Raw genomic sequence first — 22,111 nt, 5'->3', positions numbered from 1 at the left:
ACCTTAGGTGACTAACTTCAAACTAAGTATTGGTATTCCTCTTCTGTTCTCAAGCTGGAGACCAGGGCTTGATTACTATCTATTACAATGGTGCCAACATTTTGTGGCTGGTCTTTCAGATGGGGAGAGGGTGAATGTGTCAAGGTCCAGACTGGGCCCAGCCAGAAATAAGCCATGTTCAAATAACTTATGTTGGGTGCTTTCATCAAGGTAAGTGTTTCTTGGTGTAATGTCGTCCCCAGGCTATTGCGCACACAGCACATACAGTGCCTTAAGAAGGGTATTCAGACCCCTTGACCTTTTCCACATTTTGTTACGTTACAGCCTTATTCTAAAATCTATTCAATAAAAATGGAGAACCTACCTCTGAACAGTAACATGCAATAAATGGACTTTGGAACAATATGTTTCGTCAGCCAAAATGGCAGTAATAACGATAGATGGAATATGAAAATGAATGTTGTTTTTGTTATGTTATTATTAAAAGTTAAATGACAACGTTTTAACGAAAACATTAACTTGAAATGTTTTCACAATATGTACTTGATGTTTGCATGCTGTACATTGTGTGGAAAATGTCCAGATCAAAGGGAATGTTTTTGTAAAGATGAAATGTGAAGTTAGTGAGTAAAATCCAGACCTTGCCAGGTAACTAGTTACGCCCAGAGAACATTCCCTAAAAGGTGGAAACGCCCATTTCTGACCCAAGTGTATAAAACATGTGATTTCAGAATTAACATTATGACTAAGTGACCACGAGCTGCAGCCAAGGTTCGATTAGTTGTAAACCCAAAACGCAGCACGAGGTTGAAGACAAAGGAACTGTAATGAACCTCGTCCTCCTCTTCTGAGGAGGAGTAACGAGAAGGATCAGAGGACCAATTTGCAACGTGGTAAGTCTCCATAATTTTTATTTTAATACATAAACTGAACACTACGAAATACAAAACAATAAATGTGAAATGAGCGAAACAGTCCAGTATGGTACGAACACTAACACGGAAGACAAACACCCACAACCCAAAAGTGAAACCCAGGTTACCTAAGTATGATTCTCAATCAGGGACAACAATTGACAGCTGCCTCTGATTGAGAACCATACTAGGCCGAACTCAAAAACCAACATAGAAAAACAGACTGCCCACCCAAACTCACGCCCTGACCATACTAAAACAAAGATAAAATAACACAACTATGGTCAGAACGTGACAGGAACCTGTAATCGCTGCCAAAGTTGCTTCAACAAAGTTCTGAGTAAAGGGTCTGAATACTTATGTTAAAGTGATATTTCAGTTTTTTATTTGTAATTAATTAGCAGAAAAATATAAAATATTTTTGCTTTGTCATTATGGTGTATTGTTTGTAGATTGATGAGGAAAAATAACAATTTAATACATTTTAGAATAAGGCTGTAACGTAACAAAATGTGGAAAAGGTTGAGGGGTTTAAATACTTTCCAAAGGCACTGTTTAAGCCTGGCATTTCAACCATTCGAAGTTGGTCTTAGTAGGAGTGACCTTACTGAGTAAAGTATTTGACATCATTCCACCAGGTCGTTAACCTCTTGAAACTAGGGGGCACTATTTTATTTTTGGAAAAATAACGTTCCCAAAGTAAACCACCTATTTCTCAGGACCAGATGCTAGAATTTGCCTATAATTGACAGCGTGGGATAGAAAACACTCTAAAGTTTCCAAAACTGTAAAAATATTGTCTGTGAGTATAACAGAACTGATATTGCAGGCAAAAAATCCAAATTGTATTTATTTAAATAGGCAAGTCAGTTAAGAACACATTCTTATTTTCAATGACAGCCTAGGAACAGGGGCAGAACGACAGTTTTGTACCTTGTCAGCTTTGGGGTTTGAACTTACAACCTTCCGGTTATTAGTCCAACACTCTAACCACTAGGCTACCCTGCTGCCCCAATCAGGAAGTGACTCTTATTTTGAAACCCCTGTCTTTCCATGCATCCCTATTGCCCATTGAAAGGGCATATCAACCATATCAACCAGATTCCTTTTTCTGTGGCTTCCCCAAGGTGTCTACAGCCTTTAGATGTAGTTTCAGGCCTTTATTTTGAAGAATGAGCGTAAACGACTACATTGCATCAGTGGCCACCTGATGGCTCTGAGTGATTCTTGCGTAAAAGACAGAGGTAGTCATTTTTCCTCTCGCTCCTACTGAAAAGTAAATTGTCCCGGTTGATATATTATCGAATTGAGGTTTGATTATAAAAAACGTTTGCCATGTTTGTCAATATTATGGACATAATTTGTTGTGACCGCTATTTCCGGTGGATTTATCAACATAACGTGACCAACAAAAGGAGGTATTTTGGGTATAAAAATAATCTTTATGGAACAAAAGGAACATTTGCTGTCTAACTGGGAGTCTCGTCAGTGAAAACAGCCGAAGATCAAAGGTAAATGGATCATTTGATTGCTTTTTGTGACCAAGCTTCCTGCTGCTAGCTGGACATAATGCTATGCTAGGCTATTGTTAAACTTACGCAAACGCTTGTCCTGCTTTGGCTGTAAAGCATAATTTCAAAATCTGAGATGACAGGGGGATTAACAAAAGGCTAAACTGTGTTTCACTATATTTCACAAATATGAATATTTTCTAGTAATGTTTTTTGACCGTTGCGCTATGCTAATTAGTGTAGTTGATGACAATTCTCCCGGATTCGGGATGGGTAGTTCCAAGAGTTAACAGTTAACACAGCTGAAAAGACATAATTACGGCTAAACCCTGCCCATTTCCACAATTTCTCTTCTTAAAATGTGATTTTAACCCTAACCCTAACTAATGAAGGGCAGGTTTGATGCGTTGGTCCGCCAGACCTTCCACACATTTGGGCAGAACTGTCTGGGTACGAGATTAGGTGTAATGTGAATAGCATGATTTCACTTTAGAGTGTGTGCCATCCATCCTTCAGCACAACATGTCACCCACCCTTTATAAAGCACGTTTATATCATTGATGATTATGTCACATTTATAAAGCATAACATACAGTTCCAGATGCTTTAACACATTTACGTTTTGCTTATGAAGGCATTATGAAGCCTTTATAAACTGAACACCATTTAAAGCAGAACCCATATAGTCAAAATGAAATGAATAACAATGTGGTAACTATCCCAATATTGGGATATGCATAGGCACTTGAGGAACTCATACTCTTGTGTAAGACTTATAAAACTACAAAAAGTGTCAGTGCATAAACTTGACATGTGTTTACAATACAACAGAACAGATTAACTGGAATGTCATTCACTGCCACGGGTACCCAAAAACAACTATCTGAAAGCCACGCCCCTACTAAGCCACGCCTCAAATCTTCTGATCTGACCCGGTAGATCATACCTCAATAAGCCAGAATCAATAACCCAACTTAAAGAAATACAGTTTAGCCAAATTGGAACTTTTTTCTAGCTAACAAGGTAGAGCAGTTGAATTGTTATGAACACACCCTTCTGTCTGTCTCCAACTGTTTGAACAGCATGTTGATATCAAGTGGCCTACCTTATTTCTCAGAACGAGCACGAGTTGCAATTTCCCATATTTGTTCATTTAGATTATTTTGAGCATTGTTTGTAACTTATTTCGTACATAATGTTTATACTACCGTCTCATATGACCAAAAATAGCTTCTGGATATCAGAACAGCGATTACTCACCTCAAACTGGACAAAGAGCTTTCTTTAATGTGTCAGACGAGAAAGATATACTGTTTCTCCGAGACCAGGCACAAATCCCCATCATTCACGTGAAGAAAAGACGGAAATACAGGGGGCGGAGACTGTGGTGCATTGTGAGAATTCATCAGCGAGTGTGTAACCCGCCTCTACAATCTGTTCTATTGGCCAACGTACAATCACTGGAGAATAAACTTGATGATCTCCGATCAAGACTATCCTGCCAACGGGACATTAAAAACTGTAATCTTAATGTTTCACTGAGTCGTGGCTGAACGACAACACGGATAATATACAGTTGGCTGGGCTTTCAGTGCATCGGCTGGACAGAAAAGCTACGTCTGGTAAGACGAGGGGCAGGGGGGGGATGTCTATTTGTCAATAAAAGCTAGTGCGTGATGTCTAATATTAAAGACGAGTCGAGGGATTGCTCGCCTGAGGTAAAGTACCTCTTGATAACCTGTAGACCACCCTATGTACTAACAGAGTTTTCATCTATATTTTGTAGCCATCTACTAACCACCACAAACTGATGCTGGCACTAAGACCTCACTCAACGAGCTGTATAAGGCCATAAGCATACGGAAAAATGCTCATCCCGAAGCGGTGCTTCTAGTGACCGGGACTCTAATGCAGGCAAAGTTATGTTCCAGGATTCAACCAATGGCATTAAGGAGAATACCGGCTTCATCAATAAGGGCATCGGCGAAGTCATCCCCACACTGACCGTATGTACATATCCCAACCAGAAGCCATGGATTATAGGCAACATCCGCACCAAGCTAAAGGCTAGAGCTGCCGCTTTCAAGGAGCAGGACACTCATCCGGACGTTTAGAAGAAATCCCACTATGCCTTCAGACGAACGATCAAACAGGCAAAGCGTCAATACAGGACTAAGATTGAATCCTACTACACCAGCTCTGACGCTTGTCGGATGTGGCAGGGCTTGAAAACTATTACGGACTACAAAGGTAAACCCAGCCGAGAGCGGCCCAGTGACGCGAGCCTACCAGACAAGCTAAATGCCTTATGCTCACTTCGAGGCAAGCAACAATGAAGCATGCATGAGAGTACCAGCTGTTCCGGACAACTGTGTGATCACGCTCTCCGTAGCCGATGTGATTAAAACCTTTAAACAGGTCAACATTCACAAGGCTGTAGGGCCAGACAGATTACCAGGACGTCTACTCAGAGCATGCGTGGACCAACTGGCAAGTGTCTTTACTGAAATGTTCAACCTCTCCCTGACCGAGTCTGTAATACCTACATGTTTCAAGCAGGCCAACATAGTCCCTGTGCCCAAGAAAGCAAAGGTAACCTGCCTAAATGAATACCGCCCCGTAGCACTCACGTAGCCATGAAGTGCTTTGAAAGGCTGGTCATGGCTCACATCAACACCATCATCCCAGAAACCCTAGACCCACTCCAATTCGCATACTGCACCTCAGATTAATTAATCTAATTCACAGTCCACACTGCTCTTACACAACTGGACAAAATGAACACCTACGTGAGAAAGCTGTTCAACACCATAGTACCCACAAAGCTCATCACTAAGCTAAGGACCCTGGGACTAAACACCTCCCACTGCAACTGGATCCTGGACTTCCTGACTGGCCACCCTGAGGTGGTAAGGGCAGGGAACAACACATCTGCCACGTTGATCCTCAGCACGGTGGCCCTTCAAATCAGATTTATTTGTCACATACATTTGGTTTGTCACATACACATGGTTAGTTAATGCGAGTGTAGCGAAATGCTTGTGCTTCTAGTTCCGACAATGCAGTAATAACCAACGAGTAATCTAACCTAACAATTCCAAAACTACTAACTTATACACACACAAGTGTAAAGGGATAAAGAATATGTACATAAAGATATATGAATGAGTGATGGTACAGAACGGCATAGGCAAGATGCAGTAGATGGTATCGAGTACAGTACATACATATGAGATGAGTAATGTAGGGTAGGTAAACAAAAGTGGCATAGTTTAAAGTGGCTAGTGATACATGTATTACATAAAGATGCAGTAGATGATATAGAGTACAGTATATACATATGAGATGAGTAATGTAGGGTATGTAAACATTATATTAAGTAGCATTGTTTAAAGTGGCTAGTGATATATTTTACATCAATTTACATCAATTCCCATTATTAAAGTGGCTGGAGTTGAGTCAGTGTGTTGGCAGCAGCCACTCAATGTTAGTGGTGGCTGTTTAACAGTCTGATGGCCTTGAGATAGAAGCTGTTTTTCAGTCTCTCGGTCCCTGCTTTAATGCACCTGTACTGACCTCGCCTTCTGGATGATAGCGGGGTGAACAGGCAGTGTCTCGGGTGGTTGTTGTCCTTGATGATCTTTATGGCCTTCCTGTGACATCGGGTGGTGTAGGGGTCCTGAAGGGAAGGTAGTTTGCCCCCGGTGATGCGTTGTGCAGACCTCACTACCCTTTGGAGAGCCATACGGTTGTGGGCGGAGCAGTTGCCGTACCAGGCGGTGATACAGCCCGACAGGATGCTCTCGATTGTGCATCTGTAGAAGTTTGTGAGTGCTTTTGGTGACAAGCCAAATTTCTTCAGCCTCCTGAGGTTGCTGCTGCGCCTTCTTCACGACGCTGTCTGTGTGGGTGGACCAATTCAGTTTGTCCGTGATGTGTACGCCGAGGAACTTAAAACTTACTACCCTCTCCACTACTGTCCCATCGATGTGGATAGGGGGTGCTCCCTCTGCTGTTTCCTGAAGTTCACAATCATCTCCTTTGTTTTGTTGACGTTGAGTGTGAGGTTAATTTTCCTGACACCACACTCCAAGGGCCCTCACCTACTCCCTGTAGGCCGTCTCTGAGGGGCCCTCATGCTTAGTCCCCTCCTGTAGGCCGGATCACAGACAACGATAGGCTATAGGGAGGAGGTCAGAGGTCTGGTCACATTGACGTGGATGTAGTGGAGCGGGTCGAGAGTTTCAAGCTCCTTGGTGTCCACATCCCCAACAAACTATCATGGTCCAAACACACCAAGACAGTTGTGAAGAAGGCACGACAACACCAACATCAGAAGACTGAACGTTCTACAGCTGCACCATTGAGAGCATCCTGACCGGTTGCATCACCTGGTATGGCAACTGCTCGGCATCTGACCGTAAGGCCCTAGAGAGGGTAGTGCATACGGCCCAGTACATCACTGCGGCCAAGCTTCCTGCTATTCAGGACCTCTATACTAGGCGGTGTCAGAGGAAGGCCACAAAAATTGTCAAAGACTCCGGTCACCCAAGTCATAGACTGTTCTCTCTGCTACCGCATTGGCAAGTGGTACCAGAGCGCCAAGTCGAGGTCCAAAAGGCTCCTGTCAAAGCCCCTCAAAAGGGAGAGACACAGAACCATTCAAAAAGTTGGTGCTGGCTTATCAACTCAATAGTCTGTACCTAAACTTTTACTTGGATCTACATATTCTGGACACAGTTCCACGTAATGGAAACAGATCAGTGTTTTAGATTACATTCTTACTTAAATTACTGGTGCTACCCAAACTATTGATTAATAATAATTAGTAATTGTCAAAAACGTCTCTTACCATTAATATTCAAACCTCTGTCCCATATTTCCCAACTGTGTCCCTTAGTCTGTTTTTTGTTTAGTGAGCATTGGCGGTTATCTATTGTTCCACAGGAAGCTTATTTCTAACCAAACACCAGATGGCGGCCTCTAATTTAATATCAGTCCCAATGCTCAATCCCTCTGTTCGCCATGTGATCTTGTATTGAAACATTTACTTCTTCAAATTACTGTGAAGAGACAACTCCAGGATCCTGGCTGGCCTTCAAGGCAGAGTTGCAAAGAAAAAGCCATATCTCAGACTGGCCAATAAAAATTAAATATTAATATGGGCAAAAGAACACAGACACTGGACAGAGGACCTCTGCCTAGAAGGTCAGCATCCCAGAGTCGCCTCTTCTCTGTTGACGTAGAGACTGGTGTTTTGTGGGTACTATTTAATGAAGCCGCCAGTTGAGGACTTGTGAGGCATCTGTTTCTCAAACTAGACACTAATGTACTTGTCCTCTTGCTCAGATGTGCACCAGGGCCTCCCACTCCTCAATCTAATCTGGTTAGAGACGGTTTGCGCTGTTCTGTGAAGGGAGTAGTACACAGCGTTGTTCGAGATGTTCAGTTTCTTGGCAATTTCTCGCATGAAATAGCCTTCATTTCTCAGAGCAAGAATAGACTGACAAGTTTCAGAAGAAAGGTCTTCATTTCTGGCCGTTTTTAAAATTCTAAATTTGGATTAGCTAACAAAACGTGCCATTGGAAAACAGGAGTGATGGTGACGGGCCTCTTTACACCTTGGTAGATATTCAATAAGAAATCATCAGTTTCCAGCTACAATAGTAATTTACAACGTCTACACTGTATTTCTGATCAATTTGTAGTTATTTTAATGGGCAAAAAAACAAAGACATTTCTAAGTGACCCAAAACTTTTGAACGGTAGTGCACGTCTAAGTGTGGGTGTGCAAGATGTACAATTGTGGCCCAAAACTTTTGATAATGACACAAATATTAATTTCCACAAAGTTTACTGCTTCAGTGTCTTTAGATATTTTTGTCAGATGTTACAATGGAATACGGAAGTATAATTACAAGCATTTCATAAGTGTCAAAGGCTTTTATTGACAATTACATGAAGTTGATGCAAAGAGTCAGTATTTGCAGTGTTGACCTTTCTTTTTCAAGACCTCTGCAATCCACCCTGGCATGCTGTCAATTAACTTCTGTGCCACATCCTGAATGTTGGCAGCACATTCTTGCATAATCAATGCTTGGAGTTTGTCAGAATGTGTGGGTTTTTGTTGGTCCACCCACCTCTTGGGGATTGACCACAAGTTCTCAATGGGATTAAGGTCTGGGGAGTTCCCTGGCCATGGACCCAAAATATCATTGTTTTGTTCCCCGAGCCACTTAGTTATCACTTTTGCCTTATGGCAAGGTGCTGCATCATGCTGGAAAAGGAACTGTTCATCACCAAACTGTTCCTGGATGGATGGGAGGATGTTTTGGCACCATTCTTCATTCATGGCTGTGTTCTTAGGCAAAATTGTGAGTGAGCAACTCCCTTGGCTGAGAAGCAACCCCACACATGAATGGTCTCAGGATGCTTTACTGTTGGCATGACACAGGGCTGATGGTAGTGCTCACCTTGTCTTCTCCAGACAAGCTTTTTTCCGGATGCCCCAAACAATCGGGAAGGGGATTCATCAGAGATAATGACTTTACTCCAGTCCTCAGCAGTCTAATCCCTGTACCTTTTGAAGAATATCAGTCTGTACCTGATGTTTTTCCTGGAGAGAAGTGGCTTCTTTGCTGCCCTTCTTGACACTAGGCCTTCCTCCAAAAGTCTTCGCCTCACTGTGCGTGCAGATGCACTCACACCTGGCTGCTGCCATTCCTGAGCAAGCTCTGTACTGGTGGTGCCCCGATCCCGCAGCTGAATCAACTTTAGGAGACGGTCCTGGCGCTTGCTGGACTTTCTTGGTCACCCTGAAACCTTCACAACAATTGAACCGCTCTCCTTGAAGTTCCTGATGTTCTGATAAATGAGTGATTTAGGCGCAATCTTACTGGCAGCAATTTCCTTTCCTGTGAAGCCCTTTTTGTGCAAAGCAATGACGACGGCACGTGTTTCCTTGCAGGTAACCATGTTTGACAGAGGAAGAACAATGATTCCAAGCACCCTCCTTTTGAAGCATCCAGCTGTTATTCGAACTCAATCAGCATGACAGAGTGATCTCCTCGTCAACACTCGCACCCGTGTTAACGAGAGAATCACAGACATGATGTCAGCTGGTCCTTTTGTGGCAGTGCTGAAATGCAGTGGAAATCTTTTGGGGGGATTCAGTTCATTTTCATGCAATTCATCTGATCACTCTTCATAACATTCTGGAGTATATGCAAATTGCCCTCATACAAACTGAGGCAGCAGACTGAAAAATCAATATTTGTGTCATTCTCAAAACCTTTGGCAACGACGGTATATTATTATAATTGTTTCTATTGTTACTTCATCAGATCTCTAGTAACCCATTATTCTCAATATTATGTTACTTTATCTCTAGTAACCCATTATACATTTGTGTTACATCACAAATTCCTCCTCTTCAATAGTGTTCTATTCATACAGGGTTTTTTATATTCACTAGTGTTCTTTTTAACAGCATATTCAGGAATAATACTCTGTTCTTTCATATCTCTATACAGAATCCTTATATAACGTTAAATCTTTGGTTATTCATGTCACACCGCAGCAACGATCACAGTGCAGCAGCCCGGGAGGTACATTACAACATGTATCTTCAACGGTTCTCTTGCCGCTACTTCCTATACATATAAAACATCTCGTGCTCAATAACTCGTGCTACTACTCCCAGACTATGATGGCCGGTGGTGGATAATGTTACAGAAGAGGAAAACTCAGCTCACATTCACTCCACATTGACACTGCAGCTAGTCCCCTGACAGCTCTCTAATTCACTTAGTACGTTATAGCAAAATTTCAATCAGCTTATTATCCATATTTCAATCTTGTTATCCAAATTTCAATCAGTTTAATATCCACATTTAAATCAATCAGCTTATTATCCAAATTTCAATCTTAATGGTACTAATTTCAATCCATTTATAATCCAAATTTCAATCAGCTTAAATCCACATTTATATCAATCAGGTTATTATCCAAATTAGTAATCATTTCCAATCAGCTTAATAGGTCATATCTCACAATCACAATTTTCACATCCACTAAGTACTATCCCAAACACACACGGAAATCTCCCTTATTACCCCATGTGCATCTTCAACAATTCTCGTCGTTACTTGCTATGCACTAGGCAGAATCAATAATCCTGTTCGTTGACGCCAAATTGTTGTGGAAATTCTACACAGAGACACTCAATGTTAAAATAACCATTATTATCAGTGCGCTGGAGAGGTTCCAACCAACTCGGCAGGTAGCCTAGTGTTTAGAGCGTTGGACTTGTAACCGGGAGGTTGCAAGATTGAATCCCCAAGCTGACAAGGTAAAAATCTGTCGTTCTGCCCCTGAACAAGGCAGTTTCCTAGGCCATCATTGTAAATAAGACTGACTTGCCTAGTAAAATAAAGGTTAAAGAAAACTCAATGCACTAAGTAGATGTTGATCAGGAGCTACACCTGGGGCAGTCCTGTTAGTTCTCTTATATACAGACAGGTTATATTTGCCGGATTTAGCTTATTCATCGTTCATAATTAATTCATCATATAAGTTTGCTTCATTTATGTGACCGACCAATACCGGGTCACCAATACCTCACCATGCTTCTTCTCTCGAAGCTGAGACCTTTCTCTAAACAAGGTTGTGGGTGTACTGCCAAATTGCAGATACTGATAGTGAGGATTTGTTCAATCCGTCACTTGCATGAACACAGAAATTGGTTATTAGAAAACCACATGAATAGAACACAGAAATTGGTTATTTAGAAAAGCACAAACTTAAAAATGGCCATCACACTCCTTAACAGCTTCTACCCCAAGCCATAAGACTGCTTACTACCTAATTCTATATTAAGTATTGTAGTATTCTATAGCAAATTGTAGTATTTTTTCATGTGGGATGTTCCTGTGCAAGAGAGAGGCTATGATAGCAGAAGCACATAAGGTCTTATCTGATGATATGGAGTCTGAGCTTGCCAAATATATCAAGAATCTCACAGATCATTTTCATGGGCTTATAGTAGTCTCAAATTCAGAGAACCTGCTTACGAATTGGCACATCGAAACAACATCAATGTCCCAAACAACTGGTCAACAAATGGAAAGGTAAGTGATATTGATCAGAGATATCTAAATCTGAATATAGGCATACAGTAAAGAAACAATATACCGCACCACCAATTCCATGAATTAAACTTTGACCTACCAGCACCATCACCCACTGTCACACGACACCATTACGCACTTATCTCAAGGCGGCTCAACTTACCCTGTCCCTATGCTCAAGTTGGACAAGCTATGTTTTGAAAACTGTTAATTTTACATGAATTCTGATTATTTCCAGGGATAAGGTACACAACATCCTGAAATATATGTAGATCTTGTTAGAAAGAATAGTATATTTCCCTTGACGTAGAGATGCTGTATGTAAAAAAGGGATCAACATACCCCGCTCTCCTTTATGTGTTGGAACACATTAGCCTGCCGGCCCTACTTTTTCCACACCTTCTATGAGTCAACTATTTAAAATGCATTATGAATGCACTTAAAGTGTCCTTAAATCGCTCCATAGTACATTAGACAGGCCAAGCATTTATAACAGCTCATAACTCACAGCCTTTATAAATGCCTAAAGTCTGCAGGTTCACACGTTACAACCTGGATGTTTGTAAAACAACTCAAGCAGAGCTTCGAGAGTCGCAAAACAGCTAGGTTTTTTAAGTTGATGAGAGGTAGAATTGCTAAAACTGATGGTTTGTTTTTATACTGTTGTAGGTACTGCCCCCCCCCCCCACACACGTCCTGTTCCTCTTTTTTATTCTTGTAAAGTATATTGTGCCCCCTATTAAATGCATGTCATTGTTTCAGAAATATCTCAAGTCATTGAGTGACTTCTCTTTTCAAGATACTGGCAAAGACAGGAAGTAGCACGATGTGAATTTACAGTGGTTTGAATTTATAGTGATCTAATGGCAGAACCATGACAAAAATCGCAATAGTGATGATTGGTGTTCTCCCCTGGGATAGGAGTCAAGGGAGGCAGAGTTAGATCTTTGGTGGCATATTCTAATAAGAATTTCCTTATTCTGGTCCTTGAAGACTGTTAAGCATGTTGGTTGTTGTGCTTACTGTATTTCATTGTCAGTTTAGTAATGTCAACTGATTGTTTAATGAAAGAGATGGTTCACTTGGAAGTTGTGTGTGGGCCTGTAGTAACTGCAACTATGATTAAGGTTATTTGGCATACTACTTGATATCGCCATCCACGTAGTGAAATTAGTTTTAATTTTTAAAATGTAAAAATCGCAATAGTGATGATTGGTGTTCTCCCCTGGGATAGGAGTCAAGGGAGGCAGAGTTAGATCTTTGGTGGCATTTTCTAATAAGAATTTCCTTATTCTGGTCCTTGAAGACTGTTAAGCATGTTGGTTGTTGTGCTTACTGTATTTCATTGTCAGTTTAGTAATGTCAACTGATTGTTTAATGAAAGAGATGGTTCACTTGGAAGTTGTGTGTGGGCCTGTAGTAACTGCAACTATGATTAAGGTTATTTGGCATACTACTTGATATCGCCATCCACGTAGTGAAATTAGTTTTAATTTTTAAAAAGTTTACATTTTAATGTAAGTTTTCCAAAAGGCCCCTCTCAGATCATGAGAGACAAGATTCTCTGGTCTGACGAAACCAAGATTGAACTATTTGGCCTGAATGCCAAGAGTCACATCTGGAGGAAAACTGGCACCATCTCTACAATGAAGCATGGTGGTGGCGTTGTTTATCAGCTGCAGGCACTGGGAGATGAGTCAGGATCAAGGGACAGATGAACGGTGGAAAGTACAGAAACCTGTTCCAGAGCGCTCAGGACGAAGGTTCACCTTCCAACAAGACTGCATGTCCTTGGGTGGCCCAGCCAAAGCGAACGTGATCAAACATCTCTGGAGAGACCTGAAAATAGCTGTGCAGCGATGCTCCCCATCCAACCTGACAGAGCTTGAGTGGATCTGCAGAGAATAGGAGAAACTCCCCATATACAGGTGTGCCAAGCTTGTAGTGTCATACCCAAAAAGACTTGAGGCTGTAATCGCTGCCAAAGGTGCTTCAACAATGTACTGAGCAAACGATCTGAATACTTATTTAAATGTGTTATTTCAGTTTTGTATTTTTAGTAAATCTGCAAAAATGTCAGAATACCTGTTTTTGCTTTTTCATTATGGGATATTGTGTCTAGATTGATGAGGATAAAAAAAACTATTTAATCAATTTTAGAATAAGGCTGTAACATAACAAAATGTGGAAAACGTGAAGGGGTCTGAATGCTCTGTATTAATGGATGAATTGGACAATTGTGAACAAGTTCATTTCAGGAAAATATGTAACTTGTTAAAACTTGTAACTCAGAGCAAACGTCGGCAACAAAAAAAACATATTTATTTATTTTGAGTGGCAGAAACAATTTAGCAGCGGTGTAGCTAAATGACTACAGGCGGGGAAAAAGGTATAACCTGAGCCCAATCTATTTAGTACTGACTTGCACGCAGAGTCAGTGTATATGCAACATTTTGGGCCGCCTAATTTGCCAGAATTTTACGTAATTATGACATAACATTAAAGGTTGTGCAATGTAAAAGGAATATTTAGACTAATGAATGCCACCCCTTAGATAAAATACGGAACGGTTACGTATTTCCCAGAAAAAATAAAAATCGTGTTTGAGATGATAGTTTCCGGATTCGACCATATTAATGACCCAAGGCTCGTATTTCTGTGTGTTGTTATGTTATAACTAAGTCTATGATTTGATAGAGCAGTCTGAGCAGTGGTAGAGAGCAGCAGGCTCGTAAGCATTCATTCAAACAGCACTTTCGTGCGTTTTGCCAGCAGCTTTTCGTTGTGCGTCAAGCATTGAGCTGTTTATGACTTCAAGCCTATCAACTCCTGAGATTAGGCTGGTGTAACCGATGTGAAATGGCTAGCTAGTTAGCAGGGTGCGCGCTAATAGCGCTTCAAACATCACTCGCTCTGAGACTTGGAGTAGTTGTTCCACTTGCTCTGCATGGATAACGCTGCTTCGGGGGTGGCTGTTGTGTTCCTGAGTCGAGCCCAGGGAGGAGCGAGACGGAAGCTATACTGTTACACTGGCAATACTAAAGTGCCTATAAGAACATCCAATAGTCAAAGGTTAATGAAATACAAATGGTATAGAGAGAAATAGTCATATAATTCCTATAATAACTACAACCTAAAACTTCATACCTGGGAATATTGAAGACTCATGTTAAAAGGAACCACCAGCTTTCATATGTTCTCATGTTCTGAGCAAGGAACTGAAACGTTAGCTTTCTTATATGGCACATATTGCACTTTTACTTTCTTCTCCAACATTTTGTTTTTTCATTATCAATTTAGCCTCAAATAAATGTTATTGATGTATTATACTAAGTTAAAATAAGTATCTTCACAAGGTCCTTTGCGGTTGTTCTGGGGTTGATTTGTACTGCTCGCATCAAAGTACGTTCATCTTTAGGAGATAGAACGCGTTTCCTTCCTGAACGGTATGGCTGCTGCGTGGTCCCATGATGTTTATACATTTGAACGTGGTACCTTCAGGCGTGTGGAAATTTCTCCCAAGGATGAACCAGATTTGTGGAAGTCTACAAAAAAAAATTCTGAGATCTTGGCTGATTTCTTTAGATTTTCCCATGATGTCAAGCAAAAAGGAACTGAGTTTGAAGGTAGACCTTGAAATACATCAACAGGTACACTTTCAATTGACTTAAATTATGTAAATTAACCTATCAGAGGCTTCTAAAGCCATGACATCATTTTCTGGAATTTTACAAGCTGTTTCAAGGCACAGTCAACTTAGTGTATGTAAACTTCTGACCCACTGGAATTGTGATACAGTGAATTATTAGTGAAATAATCTGTCTGTAAACAATTGTTGGAAATATTACTTGCATCATGCACAAAGTTGATGTCCTAATAAACTTGGAAAAACTAGTTTGTTAAAAACTTCTTGACGCTACCCATCCCTGTAGCAGGATCATTTTCGTCAGCATAGCGCCGTGAATAGCATAGCGCCACAGTCAAATAATATTACAAAAAAATATTCATATTCATGAAATCACAAGTGCAATATTGCAAAACACAGTTTAGCCTTTTGTTAATCCACCTGTCGTCTCAGATTTTGAAATGATGCTTTACAGCGAAAGCAATCCAAGCGTTTGTGTAAATTTATCGATAGCACAGAAAAACATTATGTATACTAAGCATTAAGTAGCTAGGTCACGAAAATCAGAAAAGCTATCAAAATAATAGTTTACCTTTGATGATCTTTGGATGTTTTCACGCACACAACAAATGTTCCTTTTGTTCCATAAAGATTATATTTATACAGAAAATATCGTTATGTTCAGAAATCCCCAGGAAAGAGCCGCAGATGAAAGTTCCAAATAATATCCATAATGTCCACAGAAACATGTCAAACGTTTTTTATAATCAATCCTCAGGTTGTTTTTAAAATATATATTCGATAATATATCAACCGGGTGTGTAGGTTTTTCAATAACAACGGAAGGAACAATGGCCACTTTACTCGGTAGCGCAAAATTCACTCTGACAGCCCCCACCTATCCACTTACGCAATGTGATCTTTCACAATAATTTTTCAAAATAAAAGCCTGAAACTATGTCTAAAGACTGTTGACACCTTAGGGGAGCCATAGAAAAAGGAATCTGGTTGATATCCCTTTAAATGGAGGATAGGTATGCATAGGAACAGAAGGGTTTCAAAATAAGAGGCACTTCCTGTTTGGATTTTCCTCAGGTTTTCGCCTGCAATATCACTTCTGTTATACTCAGACAATATTTTTACAGTTTTGGAAACTTTAGAGTGTTTTCTATCCTAATCTGACAATAATATGCATATTCTAGTTTCTGGGGCTGAGAAATAGGCATTTTCAAATTGGTACGTTTTTTAGCCAAAAACGAAAATACTGCCCCCTATACGCAAAAGGTTAACCTCTACTGACTCCCCATCCCGCAGCGTAATCATCGCCTGAAACTAATTAGCATAACGCAACGGACATAAATATCCCTAGAAATATTCCTATTCACCCTGTCATCTCAGATTTTCTAAATATGCTTTACAGCCAAAGCTAGACAAGCATTTGTGTAAGTTTATCAATAGCCTAGCATAGCATTATGCCTTGCTAGCAGCAGGCAACCTTGTCACAAATCAGAAAAGCAATCAAATCAAATTGTTTACCTTTGATGAACTTCGGATGTTTTCACTCACGAGACTCCCAGGTAGATAGCCAAAGTTCATTCTTTTACAAAATATTATTTTTGTAGGCGAAATAGCTCTGTTTGTTCTTCACGTTTGGCTGAGAAATCGCCCGGAAATTGCAGTCACGAAAACTGCGAATAATATTCCAAATTAGCTCCATAATATCGACAGAAACATGGCAAATGTTGTTTATAATCAATCCTCAAGGTGTTTTTCAAATATCTATTCGATAATATATCCGTCGGGACAATTCGTTTTGCAGTAGGACCGATTGGAGTAATGGCTACCTCTGTATTTTACGCGAGAGTCACCCTGGGAGCCATCAGGTGACCACTTACGCAATGTAGCCGCCTACGGCTATTCTTCAACATAAATGTGTAAAACTACGTCACAATGCTGTAGACACCTTGGGGAATACGTAGAAAGCATAAGCTGGTTGATAGCACATTCACAGCTCAATAGGGACTCATTGGAACGCAGCGCTTTCAAAATATGGGGCACTTCCGGATTGGATTTTTCTCAGGCTTTCGCCTGCAACATCAGTTCTGTTATACTCACAGACAATATCTTTACAGTTTTGGAAACGTTAGAGTGTTTTATCCAAAGCTGTCAATTATATGCATTTCTAGCATCTTGTCCTGACAAAATATCCCGTTTAAAACGGGAACGTTTTTTTTCCAAAAATGAAAATACTGCCCCTAGAGTCCAGGTTTTAAACAAGACATTTGTGGAGTGGTTGAAAAACAAGTTTTAATGACTCCAACCTAAGTGTATGTAAACGGCAGACGTTGAGGATTGATATATATATATATATATAATTACATAATAATGAAGCTATATGAAGGGGGTACTGGTACCGAGTCAATGTGCTGGGTACAGATTAGCCAAGGTCATTTGTAAAGTGACGATGCATAGATAAAAAACAGCGAGTAGCAGCAGTGTAAAAACAAAGTGGGGTGGTCAATGTAAATTGTCTGGGTGGCCATTTGATTAATTGTTCTGCAGTCTTATGGCTTGGGGGTAGAAGCTGTTAAGGAGCCTTTTGGTTCTAGATTTGGCGCTCCGGTACAGCTTGCCATGCGGTAGCAAAGAGAACAGTCTATGACAATTTTTTGGCCTTCCTCTGACACTGCCTTGTATATAGGTCCTGGACGTCAGGAAGCTTGGCCCCAGTGATGTACTGGGCCGTACGCACTACCCTCTGTTGCGCCTTATGGTCAAATGCCGAGCAGTTGCCATACCAGGCGGTGATGCAACCGGTCACAATGCTCTCGATGGTGCAGAACTTTTTGGAAGATCTGGGAGCCTATGCAAAATCTTTTCAGTCTCCTGAGGGGGAAAAGGTGTTGTCGTTCCCTCTTCACAACTGTCTTGGTGTGTTTGGACCATGACAGTTTCATTGGTGATGTGGACACCAAGGAACTTGAAACTCTCGACCCGCTCCACTGCATCCCTGTCAATGTTAATGGTGGCCTGTTCGGCCCTGCTATTCCTACAGTCCACACTCAGCTTCTTTGTCTTGCTCACAATGTGGTAGAGGTTGTTGTCATGGCACCACACTGCCAGGTCTCATCGTAGATAACCAGAGTGGATTTACCAGCTATGTCTATTGACAGTTGTTGCCCTGACATCATGAACATTCTATTGAAATGGTTACTTGCATAGTGGAGTCCTGTTGAAATATGTAGCTAGCTAGGTAAACAATGAAACATAATCCCAACTCATAACATTACTACACTGCATGAATCTGCAGGTAGCTAACCAACCAGGTTCAATGTAAGCTAGCTAACATTAGGTTATAAATAGCAATGCAAATGGCTCTGAGAAACGAATAATATAACTACACAGATCATACATGTAACTTTAGCTAGCGAGCTAGCTAGCTAACAGTACACCTTAACTTGAAATGAAAACAACTTTCTGACCAAATTAGAAACATGTCATATTTGAACATTTAGCTAGCTAGACTATCTTACCCATATACATGGATGGACACTTCTCCCTCTCTGTCACAGATACCACGGTTGCCCTTAGTTTAAAGATGTAATCCGGAGACAGGCATTTTATACAACAGCCTTCTTTCTGTATGTTATCTTTTCCACTCCGTCTGCATATTTGCAATCCAATGCCAGAATTTTCTACATCTCGGTCCTCTAGAAAGTGGAGAGTTACACTTATGCAGTTCTACTATGTGATATCTTAAAAAAAAAGCTTTGTTTGAAAGGATTACCTATACATACTGACCAGCTCATTTTATAGACAGAAGCGTGGTACATGGCAGACCAATCTGAACTCTTCTCTCTGCGTGTCCAGCCCACTCATTATCTCAGCCAATCATGGCTAGCAGAAAGTTGCTGCCTTTTTCTGTGGCTAAACCAACTGGGCTCGTAATTTAACCATTTTATTCATGTTTACAGATGACATACAAGTTTGCTATTAAGGCACATGAAAGTTCACATGCTCCAGAAGGCATTTTGATAAATAATAAAAGTTAGCATTCAAATAGCTCTCCTGTGCAGTAGTGATACGAGAACATACGGCTAGTTTCCTGAAGCAAGTCACATAAGCCTACTACTAGTGATTGAATCCAACACTTACATTAGCCCAGATCCAGGCTACATTATTCACCTTGTTTGGCCATTGGGCATTTAGCACTAGGCACATTAGGCTGTAACAACAAAAAGGCAGCATTCACCAGAAATGTTGGTAGAGTGACCTGATTTGTCTAATTGTTTTATGAACATTATTTTGCCCAAACAGATTGTGAACCCAAATGTGTAACTGATTCTATGGGGGGGGGGGGGGGGGGCTGCATTTAAAGATAAGTTGTGTTGGGTGTAGGTGCAGATTTAGGCGATGTCATCTGTCTTCAGGAGATTTTATTATTGGTTTAATGTTATTTGGTCACCATAGTTGATTTAAGTCAATAGAACAACTCCCATCCACTACAATGAGATAAAATATAGACTAATTGGTGTGCTTTTCTCAGCAAGAACACTGTTATTCCCCATACTTTTATTATTTCCCTTCTTACCCATTTTGCTGGTGTAATTAGGCTATTTGAATTCTGATATGTGTCTATGCATTTATGGACAGTGTTGAATATAGGCTACATCATAACATTTGAATAGGCTATATTGAAATGCCCCTTGCCTCAAATATCATGTTGTCATTTTAGTATTGTGCACAAGCTGCTAGACAGAAATGGTAGGCATGCAAGCAAAATATGTAGCCTATGTAGAGCAGAGTTTCCCAACTCCAGGCTAAGTTATATTCTTCAATAATCAATGGATATATTTCATGGATATTTTTTTATGTAGCAATCACAGATTGCCCCTTTAAAATGAATTACAGCCTTGTCTAGTTTGATCTCCCAAATTAGTTTGGGGGTTTCAACAAGGTACGCTTTGGGGGTGACTACTATTATAGGCCACATGTAGCCAAATCAGGCCACCCATAACGGCACAATCATCTAGCTCATTTTGGTTTTGCATTGTCCTACTCTTTTATGTGCCCTGACACATGTTTGCTGATACTATGGCCAGCTGTTGACGCACACAGGTGATCCACTAACATTGTTTGTGTAACCCACCATTTTCAATGTCTTCCCAGAGACTGTTCCCATCCTAGTAGGCAAGCAACCTAAAAGGTGCCGCAAGAGATGAGGATAGGCTACACCTCAAGACAGGCAACGCACTGTGGGGTTGATGGTATGGAATTGATGGCTTTGTCACTAGGCTCCAGGGAGATGACATTGTGGTGGGAAAAGTACCCAATTGTCATACTTGAGTTAAAGAAAAGATATCTTAATAGAAAATGACTCAAGTAAAAGTTACCCACTAAAATTCTACTTGAGTAAAAGTCTAAAAGTATATGGTTTTAAATATACTTAAGTATCAAAAGTAAATGTAATTGCTAAAATATACTTAAGTATCAAAAGTATAAACCATTTCAAATTCCTTATATTAAGCAAACCAAAAGGCACCAATTTCTTTTTTTTTTTTTTTTTACAGATAGCCAGGGGCACACTCCAACACTCAGACATAATTTACAAAGGAAGCTGTGTTTAGTGAGTCCGACAGGTCAGAGGCAGGAGGGATGATCAGGAATGTTCTTTTGATAAGTGTGTGAATTAAACCATTTTCCTGTCCTGCTAAGCATTCAAAGGTAATTTTGGGTGTCAGGGAAAATGTATGAAGTAGAGAGTGCATACTTTTCTTTAGGAATGTAGTGAAGTAAAAGTAAACTGTCAATAATGTAAAATACAGATACCTAAAAAAAACGACTTAAGTATAAATACTTGAAAGTACTACTTAAGTACTTTACGCCACTGGATGTCAGTCCCCGTTGCCAATGACTAAAATTCCAAACGAAGCGCACTGGAAATGCGACTGGTGTTAAATTGCCTACCAAGGTGGGATTCACACCGCCTATGTAAACACGAGTCATTGAGAAATGTTTTATTACTATTATACCTATTGTTATTCACTGACATGACAATCAAAAAAATCATAGAATAGGGATATGATAGTAGCACTTGCCTGTTCACCAAGGTCGATGGCTATGTTCGTGATAGCGAGAGGAACCAGGAATCGGATGAGCGGGAAGTAGGGGGTTAGAGATGGGAATTTCACCATAATATCAACGGGTGGATGGATGATAGACAGCAAAACCAGCATCAGCTGCTTACAGAACTAAGAGAGGATGAAAAACGCGAGTGACCACCCGATGTTCTCGGTCTTTTCTAGGAGAAATCCTAAAATATCAGGTCCGCCCCCTGCCTCCTACACAACAGCATCAACAACAATGATCTAACGCAGGGGCGAAGAGGAGGTTCACCAGAAATTTCTGTTGACGGACTCTCCATTGTTCATCCATCAGGAGAGGGAAAAATAAAACCATGAAATTAACGCGCTGCTGTTCCAACCACAACTTCTTCCTTTGTCAAATTACATTGAGCCCAATATGGAAACGGTTTGGAGGCCGCGGTATCGCTGCAGCCCAGCAAAGCCGCTATTATGTTGATGGTCCCATGGTTAACTGTACTTTAAACATCACCATCCTTCAGCACGTGGGGGTCGCCACATAAATAACACTCCTCTTCTGGACGTCACCAGCTGCGCACCGAAAACCATACGCTAGCCTGGACAACAAAACTACGCGACCAAGGTCAAATTGGTTTTGTATTAGATATTCGGGACATTAGATTTTCTCTCGTCAATAGCTATTGAACCAAGCATGCCATGACTATGAATATGGTGTATTCTGAATCAGGGGTGGATGGAGAAAAAAAAAAGGTGTGGATTTATTTGTATAGTATGATTTCGTTTTTAATGTTCAATAGCTCTTAGACAAAGTGTCCTACGACTATAAAAA

General features: G+C 40.6%; 1 protein-coding gene across 1 annotated transcript in view; it reads right to left on the bottom strand.

Annotated features, from left to right (window-relative positions):
* Positions 1–21,747, bottom strand: part of LOC139387144 (ANKH inorganic pyrophosphate transport regulator b) — a 100,911-nt gene extending 79,164 nt beyond the window's left edge. Inside the window, exon 1 of the mRNA XM_071133172.1 lies at positions 21,277–21,747. Coding sequence (XP_070989273.1) covers positions 21,277–21,414 — 138 coding nt within the window. The 5' untranslated portion in view covers positions 21,415–21,747. The remainder of the gene's footprint in view (positions 1–21,276) is intronic.
* Positions 21,748–22,111: the final 364 nt, after the last annotated feature.

This window comes from Oncorhynchus clarkii, chromosome 28, assembly GCF_045791955.1.
Source record: "Oncorhynchus clarkii lewisi isolate Uvic-CL-2024 chromosome 28, UVic_Ocla_1.0, whole genome shotgun sequence".
In the NCBI taxonomy this organism is placed as follows: domain Eukaryota; kingdom Metazoa; phylum Chordata; class Actinopteri; order Salmoniformes; family Salmonidae; genus Oncorhynchus; species Oncorhynchus clarkii.
The sequence above is the reverse complement of the archived record's forward strand: the minus strand, read 5'-3'. Positions and strand labels throughout refer to the sequence as shown.